We start from the raw sequence: 17,584 nt of genomic DNA, 5'->3' as shown, positions 1-17,584 counted from the left end.
CCAGGGCAGACGGTGGGGGTGTGGAGAGAGATCTCCCAAAGCCAAAGCTCTGGTTCCAAGCAGGTGACCCAAGTCCCTCTCATGCCCGTGGTGGGCCGGCCCGATCTGATCAGGAGAGTCCTCAGCCCCTCCATAAGGCTTCATGCCTGAGGTCTTTCTGGCCCAGCTCCACTTTCCCAGCCCCTGCACACCTGGCTCAGCCTCAGCCACCTCCAGGGTCAGCAGGTGCTCCAGGCATGGCGAGATCTCCCCACAACACACAGCAGGGGCAGCAGAGACAAACAGGGCCAGGAGAATGGGGACTTGGGGACAGGGGAAGGAGCCGGACCACGTGAGAGGCAGCGACAGCTCAAGCTAAGTCCAGAGCGCCCCAAAGGCGGAAAGCAGCAGCCCCTGCACCCCCCACCCCTCCAGGCCCAGCAGCTGAGCGAGGTCCCTCTGGCCAACTCTTGCAGATGCTACGCCACATTCACTTCTTCTTCAGAGCAGGGCTCAGGCCTCCCAGGCCCCCTGAAGTCCAGATGGCTGTGTGGCCCACCAGCCAGTCTCATGGGGGGAGCACATAGACAAGATCAGGCACAGCCTTCGCAGGGGTTCCCTGCAGGACAGCCAATTCTTCAGGCTTGCAAGGTCCCCAAGGCGCAGCTTGACACTCTCCATCCCCATCCCTCTCTGCACCCCGCCCCCAGCCAGCCGGCGGGGCTTAAGCAGCTGCAGCACAAATGAGACCATCAGACGGAGCCTCCCAGCCCCCCACCCCAAAAAACCGCCTCCGCCCCCTCCTTGAGCTTCACGTACATGCAGGCTCACCCAGGAGCACACAGGCACCAGCACTCACACATGCACACACTGTCCACGCCAGACAGACACGCATGCCGGGCGAGCACACGGCGCACACACATGCTGTCCTGGATACTAACTTGGCCGGCGAGTTGGCTACCACCTGGGGAAGAGAGAAAGGGCAAAGACAGGGCCGTGAGAGGGGGGTCCCCATGTTAGGGGTGGGGGTCTGAGCACCGGGCCCCTCCTTGGGCTGGCCGTTTCAGAGGCAGAACCACTCGAAGTTCACTGGGCAAAGAGAAAGGAACGAGCAAGGCAGGGCTGATCAGGAATCCCGCGCCCTCGGCATCGCCGGAGAAAAGGGTTTTCACACCCATCTTCCTGGCACTCACGCCATGTAGACACAGCTTGACTGTAGACCCCCGAGAAGAAGCTGGGGAGTGAGGCAGGATCTGCTGTGGCCACCACTGGCAGGTGACAGCAACTCTGGACTCAGTCCAGAGCTCTGCTCCCCAGCAGGTGTCACAGTGGTGCTGGCGGGGGAGGGGTTGTCAGAGTTATGGGATGTATGTACAACAGGGTTACCTGTGGTTCCGGACCTGCTCTTCCTCCTAAGCACGGGGGTCAGGGTGGGGGTGGCACAGTCCTCACTCCTAACAGCACTGTGGACCCCCCCCCCAAGTGAGGAGGAGTGAGGCATCTCGGGGAGAAGTGTGGGTTTGAGACTTGCCAAGGCAGCCCATTAAGGGGAGCTGGCCCCACTCCTGCAGCCTCCTGGAGCAGGGTCTCTCTGGGGGCCACATGGTCTGCATCAGATCTCTGTACATGCAAATCCCCTGTGAGTTGCCAGTGGCCTTGTCCAAAACTGAGAGGGAGAGAATTTTCTGTCCACAGACCCTGCCGCCTTTCCGGGTCTGTCCATCAGGAGCTGTGGCTGGGGGAGCCTGGGTCCCAGTTGACTTAGTCCTGGACAAGTCCCTGCCAGGTGCCTGGGGAGTCAGGCCAAAACCAAGGGGCTCCCTGCTGCAGGGAGCTTCACCGTCGCCCTGTTTAGCCCCAAGTCCACCACCGTCTCCGAGCTGATAAAATTCCCTCTGTCCTTCCAGGCTCAAAATAGCCACAAGCGGAGCTATATTAGGAACGGGCCAGCACAGAGCTTCCATTTCTTCTCCATTTTTGGCCAGTGCTGACAGCTGCACAGTCAGCTCCTGCCTCCACCCTCCCACCCCCAACCAGCCCAGTGCCCCCTGCAGAGGGCAGTGTTGGCCTGGTAGGGTGAGGGCTCCCTCTTTGGCCTTGGTTCCTTGTCCTCTGCTCAGCTTCTGCCTGAGAACCCAAGGCTGGGGTGCCTACAGCAGACGCAGCTCAGAGAGGAGCCAGTGCCAGCTCTAAGACTTGCCCAAGTGGCCTGAGAGATGATGCCCTCCCATGCCTACCCCAGAGAGGATGCCTTTGCACCCCAATCTGCTCCTCTGCACGTCTCCCACGGGATTCAAGCTGCCCAGGGAGGCAGGGAAGGAGCCAGACAGGACAGAGCTCAATCCTGACCCTGCCTCTCCCTAGCACGGTGACTGGGCAAGTCGCCGTCAGCCTCGGCCTGTTTCCTCATTCATAAAATCGAGATGGTGACGCCCACTGCCCCGATGAGCAGAGTACAAAGAACGGGACCCTGAGCATGCAGCCCTCAGCATGGATGCACATGCGGCTTAGCCCTGGCTGACTCTGTTGCTGGACATGGCCCGGGTGGTGGCCCTTGGCCTGGCGGAGGCTGCCCCAGGCTCTTCCAGCTCAGAGATGCTGCCCCTTCCTGCCTGCATTGCCCGGGATAGCAGCAGGAACTTTTGCTTTTGGCTGAAGCATGCTGGCCTGTCCTCCCTTGGAGGACACTATTGGACCTGCTGCTCTGCTCATCAATAATAATTCATACATTCATCAGGCCCCGGGCAGCTCCTGGCCCAGCGAGAGGGCACTGCAGAATCACAGGACGTGGAGGAGGGGGGCTGGCCCCTGACTTCCCCAAGCAGGTGGGTAGGTCCTCGTCTCAATGCAAGGCGGAGTTAGTTGTACCCAGGTGCCAGCTTCTGTTTTCCGCCTGGAAGATGGAGGCAATGATGTGCTCCTTTGAATTCGCTAAGAGACAACGCATGTGGGTGATTGGCTGTCTCCCATCTGCAGAGAGAGCTCAGCGTCACTGCAGGTGGGCCTCCGCAGGAGGGAGGGTGTCCCAGTCATCAGAGGCCACCTCCCCAAGCAGGCTGTCCTACCAGCCCACCAAAGGCAGGACAAGGAGACCACCTCTGTTCTGCTAGTCCCTGAACTTTCTGGCCAAAGGCGCTCGGGGAGGAAACCCCGCAGGGCACAGACATGGCGCTGCCACCCGGGGTCAGGGAAGCTGCCCAGTGCCAGGGGCCAGCTTCATTCAGGGTCCCAGAGGAAAGCACGGGCGATCCAGGCAAGCAACAAGGCCCACAGGCAGCAGCAAGCTGGTAGGGCCCAGGCGCCTCCCTGCAGCAAGGGCAGAGGGAAGGGCACTGGGCTCCTGGTTGGACTCCCACATGCACCAGCTGAGTGAGCCCAGGCGGTGACAACATGGGGGCCCCACGTGGAGCGTGTGTGGCAGCCCAGACTCGTGCTGTCTGCTAATCCCAGGACACTGACTGAGTCACGCCTCCCTCTGCATGCCAGGGACGTCTGAGCACCAGGCTGTGCTGCCTTCACCCAGGCTGCCCTGCGTCTAGCACCCCCAGATTCTGCCACCAAGCACTTGGGGCAGCTGTGGGCATCAAGAGGAGATAGTAAGCGTGAAGGGCTTGGCGCTCATACATGCTGGCGTGGGGCTCCCTGCCCCAGCCCTCACCGCGAGTCCCAGCTCCGTGTTCGTTGAACTCCTGTCTCCCAACAGTGAGACCCCTGGGAGATATTTTCCTCCACAGCCCCTTTCTCCTCTGGCTGCTGCTTCCTTGCTTCCCCACCTTGGCCAGGGTCCGTCCTGCACAGCTCAAGCACTCCCTCCTCCAGGAAGCCTTCCCAGACTACTTTCGGCTCCAGAGGAACCCGCCCCTCCACCTCTCTAACTCTTCCTTGCTCCTGCATCAGGGCTCCCCAAGGGGTGCCAGCCCAGCAAGCTGTCTCCTTGCCCCGTAGCTCCTAAAGGCAGTCGGTGGTGCTGGCCCATTCTAGGGGGGTGGGAGGGACCTGGTGTGAAAGTTTGGGAAGCCAGAGCGTGCCGCCTGCAGGCCTGGCTCAGCCACTTGGTAGCTGAACAACTGCACCATGACCGCAGTGTCCCTGAGCTTCCCCCTGTGCCAAGTCTGACAGGTCACCCAGGTGGCTGCGTGAAGCAATGCCACAGCCGGCTCCTGGCAGATGGCCTGGTGATGGTGCTGCTGTCAGCCTGCACTGCCTGGTGAGTTTGGGGCTGGCGGGACAGAGACCAGTGCCTCGCTCTGACCATCCTGACCAGGATTCCACTGAGCATCAAAGCCCCAGGTGGCCCCAGACCACGCGTGGAGAGCCGCGTGCCCATTACCTACCCTCCTGGGAGTCCAGCACCCGAGGCCTTCCCTCGGAGGCTCATGTGATACAGCTGAGCCATCTCCCTCAGGGTCTCTGCCGAGTACAGGCCAATGGGGTTGTTGTACTGCCTCGGCCGGCGCGAGCCCTGCGCAGCCCGGGCCCCCTCCGAGCTGATCTTGGTGCTCGGGCTGCCCTGTGAAAGGCCGGAGTCCAAGACCTCCGTGTGCGGGGAGAAGGTGGAGGCCTGGGAGTAGGAGGGGCTGAAGGCGCCCCTGAGCTCTGGGGTGCCCGGGCTGGCCCTCGCCTCGGGGCTGCCGTTCGTGTCCAGAGCAGGGTCCTGGCCCAGGACAGCGCCATGCAGGGGAGAGAGAAGAGAGCGGTTAGAGGCCACACGCATCCTGAGCTTCTGTGTGGACCTGGAACAGACATGTTAGTGCGAGCGCCCCGCAGCCCACCACCCACCACCTGCAGCCCGCTGCCCAGAGCGCCTACAGGGAGCTGCGAGGGAAGGGATGTATCTGGAGGAGCTGGGGCTGCCCATAGCCCACAGGCTGGCATCCAGTTGGACAGAAGGCGAAGCCTGGGCGGAAAGCCAAGCCACTAGTGCTGCCCCCAGGGCGGCCCAGAAAAGAGGCTCTAGGGCTCAGGGTATAGCAGGAGCCCCTCCATGCTCTGTTTCCCCTTCTCCTAGGAAGAGAAGCCCCCTATGTGGTCCCTGGGCTGGGGCAAAGCAGGCAGGGTACAGGGGTGGGAGGGGAAGCTGAGGAGGTAGGTGGGCTGGCATTTGGTCCTCTCAGTCGGACCCAGCGCTTCTCCCAGCCTGTGACCATCCCAACGCCCTGGCAGCCTCTTCTTCTCCCCCTGCCCCATCCAGTCTGTCCCACTGGGTAGATGGGGACCGGCATGCAGTCAGACCAGGAGCACAGGCTGGGAGGGAGATGGGGCGAGCCCTTGGGTCCAGGGGCTGCAGCTGCTTAGAGGGGGTTTGGGAAGAGCCCAGGGCACAGTGGGAGAAGTCTGGTGTCAGAGCTGTGCTGTGCCCCAGGCTTGCCTCTAAGGTGGCAGGGGTGTACAGCTGGATAAGTAGAAATTGGAGGGAGAGACCTTGAGCGCGGGAGAAATCCCGAGGCCAGCACCCCCTGCACGCCTGGGAGCTCCTCCTGGGGTGACTGGCTCACGCTGGACCTCTGCTGTGGTCACCCCAGCCCCATCCCCCCAGACAAAAAAAGGGCCCAGGGCTTCTGGATGCATGTTGCCCTGTTAGGAGAGGAGGCTGTCCCCTCTCCCAAGACTACTGCAGCCCTAGCTGGTTTCCTTTCAGCTTGGGCACGAGACTTGGGGTGGTATCCAGTCCCCAGGCAGGAACCCCCAGACCTAGTGTTTCAAAGGGAGTTTGCACACCTCCCCTGGTGGCCTGTCCCCCTCTCCAGGGTCAGGCACCCGGGGACAAGCAGGCCAGGGCTACACTCCAGGAACCACAGCCGAGTGTGGACCCCACCGCCAACAGTCAGCACCTACCTTTTGGTGCGGGATCACCGGCAGAGGAGACTGGACCGGGGGCGCAGCCGTGGAGATGGGAATGGGGCGCTTCGACCTGGAGAAGCCAGAAATGGGACCAATGAAGACAGACACCCCTGGGGCCGGGGGAGCTCCGGCCTGGGTTGGGTGGGTGAGGGGAGGCAAGGGGGTGTCGGGCAGCCAGGTCAGAGGGCCTGAGCAGGCTGGAGAAGTCATGACTCTTGGGCACTTTGATGAGCACCCAGGGACCTCTGCCGTGTCCTTGCGAGGCTGCCTGGACCCAGCTGCCCATTCGCAGGAAGCAGCACCATCCCACCCTCAAGCTGACGTGCAAAGAGGGACAGGGACATCGGCCTCTAGTGCTCAGCAGCAACTTGGTCCTTATCCTTCCTCTGTTCCAGGAGGGTCTTCCTAACCCCCCTGCTCAGTTTCAAAGCACAGGACTGGACGCATGCAATGGCTGCACCCCAAGCCTCACTGTTGGCCCCACACAGCCAGCTCCCCTCCACCCCAGCCCCGTCCCCGCCCCCAGAGAGTGACCACCTACTTCTGCAGAGTGAGGCTCAGGTTGTAGCTGGCAGACTTGATCTTGTTTTGGGCCTCCAGGTGGGTCATGGTGTCTGTGTTGACGCCATCAATGGCCACCACGAGGTCACCCTGGCTGAGCTGGGACTGGGCTGCCTTGCTGCCTGGCGTGATCTGGTTGGAGACAGCAGAAGCGGGGAGAGTGGGTGTAAGGAGAGTGGTCTCTCAGCCAAGAGCCACCAGGCAGCATCAAGTCATGAAGTCTTCTGTTCACTGTGGACCGCACCAGCTGCTCACAAGCCAGGCTCCCCTGGCTGGCACTCTGTATCCGACTGTGGCCAGGGGGACCAGCTCCGGCCAGCGGGGTAAGGGTGGAAGTAATGCATGCCCCCTCCAGTCTGCTCCGTGGCTGTCTGGGAGAAGAGGAGGACAGCCAAGCCGCTGACTGCGGGGCCTGGATCTTGGAGTCCCTGCCAGGCGGAGAGACGATTAAGGAGCACCCTGTGGGATATTGCATGAGTGACAGATAAGCTTTCATGAACAAGGTGATTGCAACTTGAAGGCTGTGTGTTGTAGGGCTTAGCATATTATCAACGCGCACCTTGCAAACCCAAAAAAGAGCACCTTCCAGGACCCAGGAGGGAAGGGCGATGCAGGAGCTAAGACTCAACAGCACCCAGAGACACTGTGAAGCCAGCAGGTGGGATAAATGCACCCGCACAAAAGCATCCTAGTGCAGGTGCTACTATGGCTGCGAGGGAGCTAGGTCGGCTGGGAAACAGGGCCGGGCTTAGGGCTCTGTGGCCAGCTTCGCTCATCCAGGAGAGGGAGTGCAGGTGTGTGGGCCAGAAAAATCCTGCACCCCAATGACATCACAACATCTTGAAAACTGGAGGCCCCCATCCCCAGTGTGACCACACAGAAGGCCAATGCGCCTCTACCTGGAGTGGAGGCATATCAGGAGGGCTGCATCCCCAAGGACATTATGCACAAGGCCAGCTTCTGCACACCCAGCCGCCGGGGAACAGCACGCTGAATGCCATGCGGCCCATCCACAGTGATAGAATAGGCAACCCGAAATTCCAGAGAACCTGGTGACATCACCTAAGAAGGCATGGAGGACCCCCCCCCCAGTGACATTAGCAGCCCCCCCTCCCCAGTGACATTAGCAGCCCCACCCCTAAGGGTAAACCATGGCATGTCAAGGAGCCTGTGCTCCACCCATGACATCACATGGAATGCTGTGCACGCCTTTTCCCGGGACATCACGGGAAGGAGGAGGCTCTGGAGCACCCGGCCTCCCCAAGGTGTGGCTGCAGGGAGTCCCTTGGCTCTACCTGTCCAGCACACCCACCAACCAGTCCTCCTGGCACCTTCCTGGCTATAACCCAGGGACAAGGCCAGCTCCTAACACTGGCAGAAGCTGGATTCAAGGCAAGTCCCGGGGACCATCCTTGAAGGAGCCCAGAGAGGAGCTGGGGACAGTCCCATGCCCCAGGCACCAAGCCTGGGTGGGCCTCTGGCCAGGCCCTGGCTTTGCAGACTTGGATGGAAGCCTGCCCCAGCCCCTCGCGGGGAAATCCCATCCAAACCAGGGCACCCTGCAATCCGCAGCCTCCACTCCACTCCCAAATGGGCTCTGCAGGGTGGGCCCTGAGTGGTGTCTGAGTCACCACATCACTGGTCCAAAATCACAAGTCATGGCAGCGAGGCCGGGAGAGCCCTTGCCAACTGCTGTTGACCAGCATTGTAGCCCTCAGGGCCTGGGTGCCTTTGAGAATCTTGACCACCGCATGCCTAGCGTGCCTTTCCCCACCCCCAAATGTGCTGGCTCAAGGCAGGGGCAGTAGAAACCAAGGCCCAGCTTGCCAGGAAAGCACTGTTGCATCTGGTTTGCCAAACCCAGCTGACTCCCAGGGTCCAGCGGAGCGTTTTGAGGATGACTGGGGATTTCTGAATGCAGGAGAGGCCTTCAGAAGGTGCATGGGAAATGCGCATGATGAAAAGGCTATGCATGGGTTTCAAAAGTGTTTGCACCACAAGAAACTTCTCTTTTAATTCTACCTGCATGAACTTTTGAAGTACCCTTATGCTTGCAGCTCTTGTCCCCAAATGTATCGTTAGCGACAAGAGTGGGTCACTGCCTTCAAATGTAGAAGATGAAAAAGGTTAAAAAAAATACAACAGCGAAGAAAAGCAAGATGCTCTGCTGTATAAGTGGAGTCTCCAAGCTAAGCCGAGAAGCCGGGCTGTGTTGCAGACGCCTCTGGCTTCCCCTGCAAGGCTATGTGACAATCCCTGGCTCTTTATCACATTATCAAACAGAAAAAGTGGAAAAAATCCTACAGGGAACACCTGAATATTCACCCACCGCCACGGCCCCATCTTAACATTCCTCTTAACTTCATCACACGGTGGTCCCTCTCCCCCTCCATTGGCCCAGCTTAGCTCTGCGACATTTCAAAGCGAGTGGCAGGTACCAGAGTGCTCCCTTTCCTGCAGGGATCCCCGACTGCAGCTCACCCCTCAGAAGGGCACTCCCCTAGTCAGGACACCCCCAGATGCTTCTAAAGACCTACAAAGATCATCACCCTGAAGCTCTGGGGTGGGCGGTAGCTGCAGACCCCATATAGAAAGAAGGGTGCCAGGCAGGACAGGTGTGTCCATAAAATTGGGATGACGGTGTGAGCAAAATGATATCCAAGAGAGGCCGGGCCAGGTCAGCCAGAGCTAGCCAGGCCGTCCGACTGTCCCCCCAGGCACCAGACAGTTTGCGCCGAAGCTGCCTTGCATAGGCCTCATCCTCAGGTGTGGGCTGGGGCCATCCTTGCTCCTGGGGGGAGAGCTCAGCCCCCATGGAACCTGGTCGGCAGCCAAGCAACCCACAGGGAGCCGCCGAGCTGGCTCCAGCCTGCCCCTGGCGCCTGTCTCCCTGCACCTGCGTGTGCTCGTCAAGGCTCAGCTCGCCTGGCCCTTGGCTGCCCTGAGCAGGGCCCAGGAACCCTCAGGGTGGGGGTGGAGGTGGGGTACTCCTGTGTGGGGGCACTCTTCTCTTCTGCTCAGATGTCCTTAGAGAAGGAGGCAGGAATCCTAAGGTGGCCACGGGCCATGGGATCCCCTTCCCCACCACTGCAGGAGCAGCCTGCCCAGGTAGGGGCAGGGCAGGGGGCACCCTTGCAGCTTGCCCAGAGTCCAGGGCTCAGGAAGTGTAAGGTTGCTCACCTGACCCTCTGTCCTCTCTGTTGACATCACCCCAGAAAAGGGCCCAAGCGCCTGAATCCTTGGAGGGTTATAGTTATCTTTCTATCCCCCTTTGGGCATTTAGAACCCTCTTTGCAATGAGTATTTCATTCCTACCCCACTCTCCAATCTTCTCTCCCCAACAGCCACCTGTCAGCTGGGATCCTACCCCCAGGCAGAGCCTGGAGAGGCCTCAGGGTGGGGACCCCAGGTCCTGGCTCCAGAGCTCCCAAGCACAGGCACTCGGGCTTTGCTGGGCCATGGTTGGTCTAGGGCACCCCCACCCCTGCTCCACCAGGACCACAGGGGTGATGGCTGATGCCAAGGCCACCCAGGCGAGCTGAGGAAGGAGGCGGCCGGCGTGGGAGGAGCCGAGCCTCAGCCTGCCCCATGCCCCCCAGCTCCAGGCCAGAGACTGAGCCTTTCTCTCAGGGTTCTTTCCAGGGTTGCATTGTTGAACAGGGTGCTGCCTAAGGAGGCGCAGGGCTGTGACAGGAACAGGGAAGCACAGCTCCTGACCCCAGGGGCTGCCAGAGGCCCGAGGCTGGCAGCCACACCCCCAGTTCTGAGCCGGCCTGCTGTCCCAAGGTGGGCCTGGGTGTCCGGGGAGGGGGTGGGGGAAGGTGGTGTCCAGGGTCCTGGGGAACCAAGGCACTGCCAGGGTTCAGCGCAGCTGTGAGGTTGGCTCCCAGCTCCCCGGCCCCAGGAAGACAGGCTGGGCTGGAAGCCATGGCTCCCAGCGCTCAGAGCTGTCCCATCTGGTGACGGGTGCTGCTCCGGCAGCTCCTTCCTCCCAGCCCTCGAGGACTGCCCCATGGCATCTGTGAACCATGCAACTGAATCACCATCAGGCCATGTTGCTGCCTTCCCATCTGGCCTCCCCAGGGGCCTGACCCCAGCCCTCACCTTCTCACTGGAACCTTCTGTCTCCCCGTGGCCCCCTCCCCACCAGCCTCTTCTGTGCTCAGAAGGCTTCTCTCTGCCTCATTTGCCCCCAGAGGCTTCTGCTCTGTTCTCTCCTTTCTCTACCTCAGATGGTGCTGCCTTCTCACACCCAGCCCTCCAGCTGAGGCCTGGGGTCCCTGCTCCCTCTGCTCAGTGACCACGCCCTGCCCTGCCTCTGGGTCCTGGCTACGGTCAGACACCCCTGCGGGCAAAGCCTGCCTGAGGCCTCCTAGGGCAGTTCCCACCAGAGATGGAGCTTGGCTCTGAAGGGGCAGAAAACGTGGGTTTAGAAGAGGGAGCCCGGGCAGGGGGCGTTAGCACTGGGGGCAACCAGCGAACTGGGTGGGGGGTGCCTCCCAGCCTTGTTGCTCCTCAACTCCCTTAGCCCAGGAAGCCCCTGTGCCGGCCTGCGTCCTGCTTAGGGACCTCCCAGGGTTCAGCTCTCTGGGACCCCTGCAGCCTCACGTATTTCCCCTCCAGAGCCCTGGGTGGGGTCAGTGGCAGCTCTCTGAGTGGTGGGGAGGGCCGGTGGGGGGCCCTCTGGGAAGGCATCCCCCGCTGCCTCTCTGCCCTTATCTTGCCCTGTTGGATGGCCAGCCGGCTGGGAGGAGCCCGGGAGGCGTCCCTGACCTTCAGGGGGCTATAAACAGCTCGGCCTGTCAGCACTGCTAGGCGCTGCCCAAGAAACAGCACGAGGCCTCCAGCGGCTTCAAAATTCCAGGAATTGCCGGCACAGCTACCCCAGAATAGTCTCGACCTGTACCCCTCCTCTTCTCCCTCCTCAGGGACCCTCTGCACGCTGGGTCTGCGTGTACAGTAGCTGGGAGAGCCACTAAAGCCAGAAACCCAAACCAGCAGAGGGGCCAGCAGGGCAGAGTGCAGGGCACCCTGGGGATGGAGGCCCCATTTCTCCCAGCAGCCAGGGGTAAAGGCTTCCCACCAAGTTGCTCATAGAAAGCAACTGTCCCCACGGCCAGGTGCGCTGCCTTTTCTCAGGTGACACAGCCAGCGGGACAGAGGCACACACGCACGTGCTGCTTCCATGGACTCGGGGAGCTGCTCCCGCCCCGGCTGCTCCCACCCCTCCCCCACTTCCTGGAGAACTGGCGTGCAGGGTGGGGGGGTGCGGCACAGCTCATGTTGCAGGCCCACACACCTGTCTGGGTTAAATAAAGGCATTCCCCTCCACCCTCTGAGTCCCCCTTCCCTGTGGGTCCTCAGACTGAGACCCACTGGACAGAGGCTGCCTCCTGGCCCAGGGTGAGGCCGTGGCACCTGTGGGCAGAGTAGGGTAGAGGTGGGGTTCTCCCGTTCTGCCCGCAGGTGTCTGAGAGGAGGAGAAGCAGTTGTATCTGCAGCTGAACCTGAGTTCCCAGCCTGAGTCAGAGAGGCGAGGGCAGGCATGGGCATTAGGGGTCACCAGGATTCCACCCAGAGCTGTCTCTGGCCTGTGAGGGAGAGGGAGTTTGGACACCTGGGTGAGAAGAGAATCCTGGCTCGGGGGTACAAGTCCCCCAGCTGGGAAGCAGCAGGGTCTGCCTTTGCTAGCTCCTCCCCTCAGCACCATATACCCCGGTGCCCTGCGGCAAAGGCTCCGGCCAGGATGCCCAAGCAGCGCCCACTGGCCCGTGGTGGGAAGCAGGTCATGGCTGGGATGGGATGCGGTTCCCCTGAAGAGCTCTGGCCCTGCCAGCCTGTGACAGGGGGACAGAAGAAACTTGCCCCAGAGGGAAACACCACCGCCAGGGAGGCTGGCGGGGCCGTGTGTCCGTGGAGCCTGCCTGGTCTGGAGCAACAGAACCCAGGATGCCAGCACCCAGCATATCAGCGGCCCACCAGTGGCATTTGTCAAAGGGCCGTGGATCCAGGGGAGGGCTCCAGCGGCCAGTCCAGCCCGCTGTGTGGCTTCGGTGATTTGGAGCATGGCCCTGAAGGAAGTCATCATACCCATCCCCGCCCCCCGCCCCCATCGTGCCCTCCCCAAGATGTGGCTTCTATTTTTAAAAGTGCCCCAGGCCTGGGCTCCAATGCATCCCCACACACCCCCTCCCCGCGGCGAGGACATTTTCCTGCCTACTGCCTCCATGCTGCCATTTAAGCCCCTGGGCTGCCAGGGCCAGGTGGTACATAGACCCTGGGTGAGGTCATTGGCTATCCTGGGTGCCACTGAGCCCGGGGCTATTCTGTACCCACAGCATGGGGCAGACAGCACACGTAGGAGGCTCTAGGGTGGTGGGTTTGGGGGACATGTGGGGTCACAATTGGGCAGGGGACGCCCCATCATGTTCCAGGAGGAGATGTGCACCATGGCGGGGGAACTGGGCAGGGTCTGGGGAGGAGGGAACCAGTGGGACTCAAACAGCCCCATGTCACCACCTCATTAGGCAAGGTGTGCAAGGCTCTGGGCATCTTTCACGTCTGGGACCCTGTGGTCTCCAGGGCAGTAGGTCTGGCGGGCGGCGACTATGGTGAGAAAGAGCCAGAGCTCCAGCTGAAGGGGGAAGGACCAGACATCTCCCCAGTCACAGCCAGGCCAGCAGCGTCCCGAGGAGCATAGCTCTGTAGGGTGCTCCTGAGTGGGGCTGCTTCTTGGGGAACCCCAAGTACCCATGCCAGGTTCTAAAACCAAGACTGACCCTCTGCCCCCTCTGCCCCCTCTGCCAAGCACCTTCCCAGCCTTCTAGGCTGCCCCCAGCCCAGGGCGAGTCTCTGCCACCCTGAACAAGAAACAATTCCCCTGTTACCCTAGATAGGCAGCACCCCAGACACCCCTGCCCACACACCACCCTCCAGTGCAGCCTGGTGGCCTCACCCTGCCCCCTCGTGCCCAGACCAGCCCTGCCAGGCCGCAGCCACCAGACGGGGGCTGTACTTGTCCCTCGTGGGTGCCTCGCACTGCACCCTGGCCTTGGGACCTCCAGCCTCAGCTCTGTCTGGCCTTGCTGGTCAGTCCCTTTAATGGACACAGACACACTGAGCACCGACTACATTCAAGGCCCGGCCCTGGCCTAGGTGCTGGGGCCAGAGCAGTGACAGATCTTCCTCTACAGGACATCTGGCTTCTGGCCTTTCTGACCAGGCTTTGGGATCAGGGCATTGTCACCCAGACAACCCCCAACACTCTGTGCCACCCCCAGCAGTGCTGTCCCCAGTCACAGGGGCCATTTCCCCAGGGGAGCACTGGGGACCAAGACAGGAGATGCACAGGCAAAGCAGCCTTGAGGGAGGAGGGAGGAGCTGAGGCAGGCGTGCAAGGAAGGGCGAGGTCTCTGCAGCCCCAGGACCACAGAGGCAGGAGGGCCGGTGTCTCAGGTCTGGGATGGGATGGGTGCTGGAGTCCAGGAACTCATCCAGCCCAGCCCCACACCACAAGAGCAGGGCAGCAGGGTCAGCAGTGCATCCACTCGCCAATCACCTATCCTCTCCATGCCAGGAATGCCCGCCTCCCAGGGCAGCTGCCCACCTCCAAGGCAGGCAGTCTCCTGGCTGGAGTGGGGGGGGGCACCGTGAGCCACCCCACAGCAAGCTTGGGAAGTCTCTGAACTCTGGTCCCCTGCCTGCCCTGTAAACTCAGCCTTTCCTTCTCCGCTCAAAATACCCGCCACCTGCTCATGATGTCACGCGCCGCTAACAGACCCGCCGGCTCAAGAGAGCTGACACTGGCTGTGGCCAAAACCAGCAGAGTGGACCAGCCCTCGGGGTGGAAACAGGGAGGACAAGACAGACAGACAGACAGACAGACACAGAGGCGGCCTTCTTGGAGTGCGGCCCGCCCCTCCAGGTGCCAGTCTGTGGGCCGTGCACACTCACCCTGGAGATGGTCAGGGGCATGTTGAAGTCTTTGCCCCCCTGCAGGCGGAAGCCCCAGGGCCCTGGCCCGGTCAGGGTCACGCTGTAAGACATGCTGGTTCCCACGGCAGATGCCCCTGTGGACAAAGGGGAGAGACGGTCGCGTAAGGGGACACTCACGTACCCCACCTCCCCTGCCCAGACCTCTGCCCCAGAACCCGACCCCCAGTCTTGCCTGCTCCGTCCCTTGCTGCCCGGCCAGGCAGTGGGGAGCTCCTGAGCGGCTCCTAAGAATAGCTGGGAGGGAATGCCATCGCCGCTGATATCTGCCCTCTGCTGCACCCATAAATGGACTGTAACCCTACACTGTGCCCGCCCGCCCGTGGCCTCCCAGCTGGTCCACCGTGACTCACACGGCTAATATAGCCCCTGGGGAGGGGTGTCCGGCACCCAGCGGGCAGGAGGGGCGGCCCGGCCAGGTTAGTGATAACGCTGGGGCCTTGCAGCTCCCCCTCAGCCTGTGCAGAGCCCAGCCACTCACGTTCCACTCGGCCCGACCCTTCCCTGCCCGGGAGACCGTGGGCTGAGTGCCCACAGGCAGGGGCTTTTCCACTGGGGTCTTGGCTGCTCTGTGCTCTCCGCTGGGGTCTCTGAGCTCGTGCCTAATGTAGCACGAGGGCCCTGGGAGTGCCTAGGACTGAGCTGAGCCTCCACTGGGGGCTGGCAAAAGCTTTGGCTCAGGACATGGGTGACTGGCCCAGGGCTGTCCAGCATTGAAAATGGTCATCATAGTTAGCAGCTCTGGATCTGGCCACGCTCAGCACAGGGCCCTTCCCACCATTATCCCTTTGGGTGACAGGAGGCTGCCACCTTGGCCCACGGAAGCCAAGGCTCGGAAGGCTAAGTGACTTCTCCAAGGTCACACGGGGAGTGGACCCGCGCCACACTGGAGCCTGGGCTCACGCCAATGGGACTCCCGCCAGACAATGGGGCTCCTAGCAGCTGCAGGCACCTCCCACAACCCTGGACCTAGAGGGTTATACTCCCGCCCATACTCCTTGGCCAGGGTCTGGGGGCAGGCCTGGGGCGGGCCAGGCCCACCCACCCCCTGCAGGCCCTCTGGGGGCCCAGCTGGTTATTCCTGGCTCTCCTGCCTCATTTGTGCCCTGGAAAACTTGACAGCAGCATGGAAAGCCACAGCTGCCAGTTCTGCACGCCAGGCCCCCGTGCCCTTTCAGCAGGAATGGCAGGGACTGGGCGGGGGGACAACAGTGACAGAGAGAGATGTCATTTGCTCAGCTGCTAAGACACAGGGCCAGAGGGGCAGGGAGAAGAAGCCAGCAAGGTACGTTCAGCGCATACCCCAGACAAAGCGTGTCCTGGGTTGGGGGCCCTGGGTCCCCTTGGGACTCCTGCCAGTGTGGTCTTGGGCTCACAGTGTCCCTAAGAAGCCCTTCCCCAAAGAGATTCCAGGCCCTGTGTGGTCTGGAGACAGCACAAGGCTCACCCTGCCCCCCCCCCAGCTGGGGAAACTGAGGCTGGGAAAGAGACAAGCGGGTCATCTACTTGCTGGCCCCCTCTGAGCATTCTGACCTGGGCTGGCCCCGAGGACACAGTCACTGCCCAGCTGCCAGCCCCCCAGCCTCACACCCCAGGCCTGCCACACACAAGGGGCATGGCCGGGGCCCCTACATTACAGCGTTGTTTGGTAACTTGCCCAAAGTCACAAAAACATCAGGTGGAAGAAGCTAGGGAGGGACCTGTGTTCTCTCCCCAAGCTCAGCACCTCCCCTGCCTTGTATCACACAGACCTGCCTGTCCTTCGAGCCCTGGCCTGGCCCCGGAGGCCAGCACCACATCTCTCCCCGCTATGTCACCCATCCCTAGATCCAGCCTTGTCCCCTTGCCTAGGGGTGTCCATCCTGCGAGGTTGGGAAGGACCGGCCGCAGGGGAGGAAGGAAGGTGCAAAGGGAGTCGTGGGTGAGGCTGTACCTGAAGCTGCAGACTCTTTTTCCCCTGGACTCTGGCTTGCTCCTGCCTGACGCTCGCCTCTGGGGAAAGGGTGGGGTGGCAGGAGGATGCTCTTAAAAGGGGAAAGCCAGCCTCCCTCCTCTGCCTCCCCTGGGAGGCCAGAAGCCAGCCGGAGAGCAGCTGGTACCCGTGGACTGGGCGGAGCTCAACAGCTCACTGGGGAGAGGGGCCCGGCGTGCCTGGCCTTGTTCCCTCCTCTCTGCCTCCCTGCAGTTTGAGGTGGGCCCTCGGGGGAGTGAGAGACCCGTGGTAGGGGACAAGGGGAGAGAAGGAAGAGAAGCTACTGGAAGCATCAAGGCCAGGCCCTGGCTCTCTCCCCTTGCAGCACCAGTAGGTAGAGACTGTATTTGTCCAGGAGATTTTGTCTGCTTTTTATTTTCCCCACGTCCGGTAACAGCCACCCAGCCCTGGGAGGAACTTGGACCATTGATGGGAAACAGAGGCAGATGCAGTATGTGTGTGCTCAGTGCGCATGCACCTAGGCACCTAGGCACCTAGGGTAGAGCGTGCCTGCCAGAGCTGTGTACATGAGGGTGACCACAGCAGGAACCGTGTGCAGGCAAGAAGCCAGAGGGGCGGAACTGCTCCCGTCACAAAGTGAGCCTTGTGCTCAGCTTCCCCTCCCGGCAATGGAGACCATGCAGGGCTGGCCTTCCGGGGCCACTGAAGTGCCCGGCCCCGGGGGCACAGACTGGTGGAGATGCCTCCTGCATAAATAGCTGGCATGTCTCCTGGAGCTGTCACCATTGTCATCGCGGGGACAATCACAGCACACAGTGGTTTGAGGGGAGGTGGGGAGGTGGGGGACAGGACGGCTGTTCAGCTGGGCCCAGAGTGGGTGCTGCTGGCCAGGCTGCAGGGTGTGGGGAGGGGCTGTGGGTGCAGCGTGGAATCACTCTCAGAGATTGAGGCTCGTGGTCATCCTGGGTATGTGTGTGTGTGTGTGTGTGTGTGTGTGGTGGGGGGCGGACGGCAGGGGGCTGTGAGGAGGGCGCTAGACGTGCTCCAGAAGAACCAAAGGACGTCCTAGGTCCTGGGGTCCAGGCAGGGGCGCAGCCTCTTGGTCTGAAACAAACAGCACACATCCGTTAGCACCAGGAGTGCGGTTTGAGTCAAGGGAGGTTGCCGGAAGGGCTTGGTTGCATCCTAGGGTGGGGCTGGGCCCCTGGGAGACCAAAACTGGGGACAGGGGCCGGCAGAGTGTAAGCTCTGGGGCACCCGGCTGGGGACGGGGCTCCT

The 17,584-nt window shown here is 61.8% G+C and overlaps 1 protein-coding gene across 12 annotated transcripts in view; it reads right to left on the bottom strand.

The window, feature by feature from the left end:
- The window catches only part of LDB3 (LIM domain binding 3), a 62,187-nt gene extending 47,478 nt beyond the window's left edge, over positions 1–14,709 (bottom strand). For 6 of the 12 annotated variants that reach the window (XM_002718349.6, XM_002718351.6, XM_002718350.6 and 3 more), the window contains exons 1-5: positions 14,549–14,709; positions 14,335–14,450; positions 6,362–6,513; positions 5,815–5,890; positions 921–943 (exon numbers count right to left, since the gene is read on the bottom strand). In XM_002718349.6, coding sequence (XP_002718395.1) covers positions 921–943; positions 5,815–5,890; positions 6,362–6,513; positions 14,335–14,427 — 344 coding nt within the window. In that variant the 5' untranslated portion in view covers positions 14,428–14,450; positions 14,549–14,709. Of the gene's footprint in view, positions 1–920; positions 944–4,313; positions 4,634–5,814; positions 5,891–6,361; positions 6,514–14,334; positions 14,457–14,548 lie in introns of those variants that run through there. The other 6 variants (XM_089313601.1, XM_002718353.6, XM_002718354.6 and 3 more) reach the window with 2 other exon arrangements.
- Between the last annotated feature and the right edge of the window lie 2,875 nt (positions 14,710–17,584).

The sequence above is a fragment of the Oryctolagus cuniculus genome, chromosome 15, assembly GCF_051225735.1.
Source record: "Oryctolagus cuniculus isolate XC-2025 breed Fujian yellow rabbit chromosome 15, ASM5122573v1, whole genome shotgun sequence".
Taxonomy (NCBI): Eukaryota; Metazoa; Chordata; class Mammalia; order Lagomorpha; family Leporidae; genus Oryctolagus; species Oryctolagus cuniculus.
Note: the sequence above shows the minus strand (reverse complement) of the source record. Positions and strands in the feature narration are given on the sequence as shown.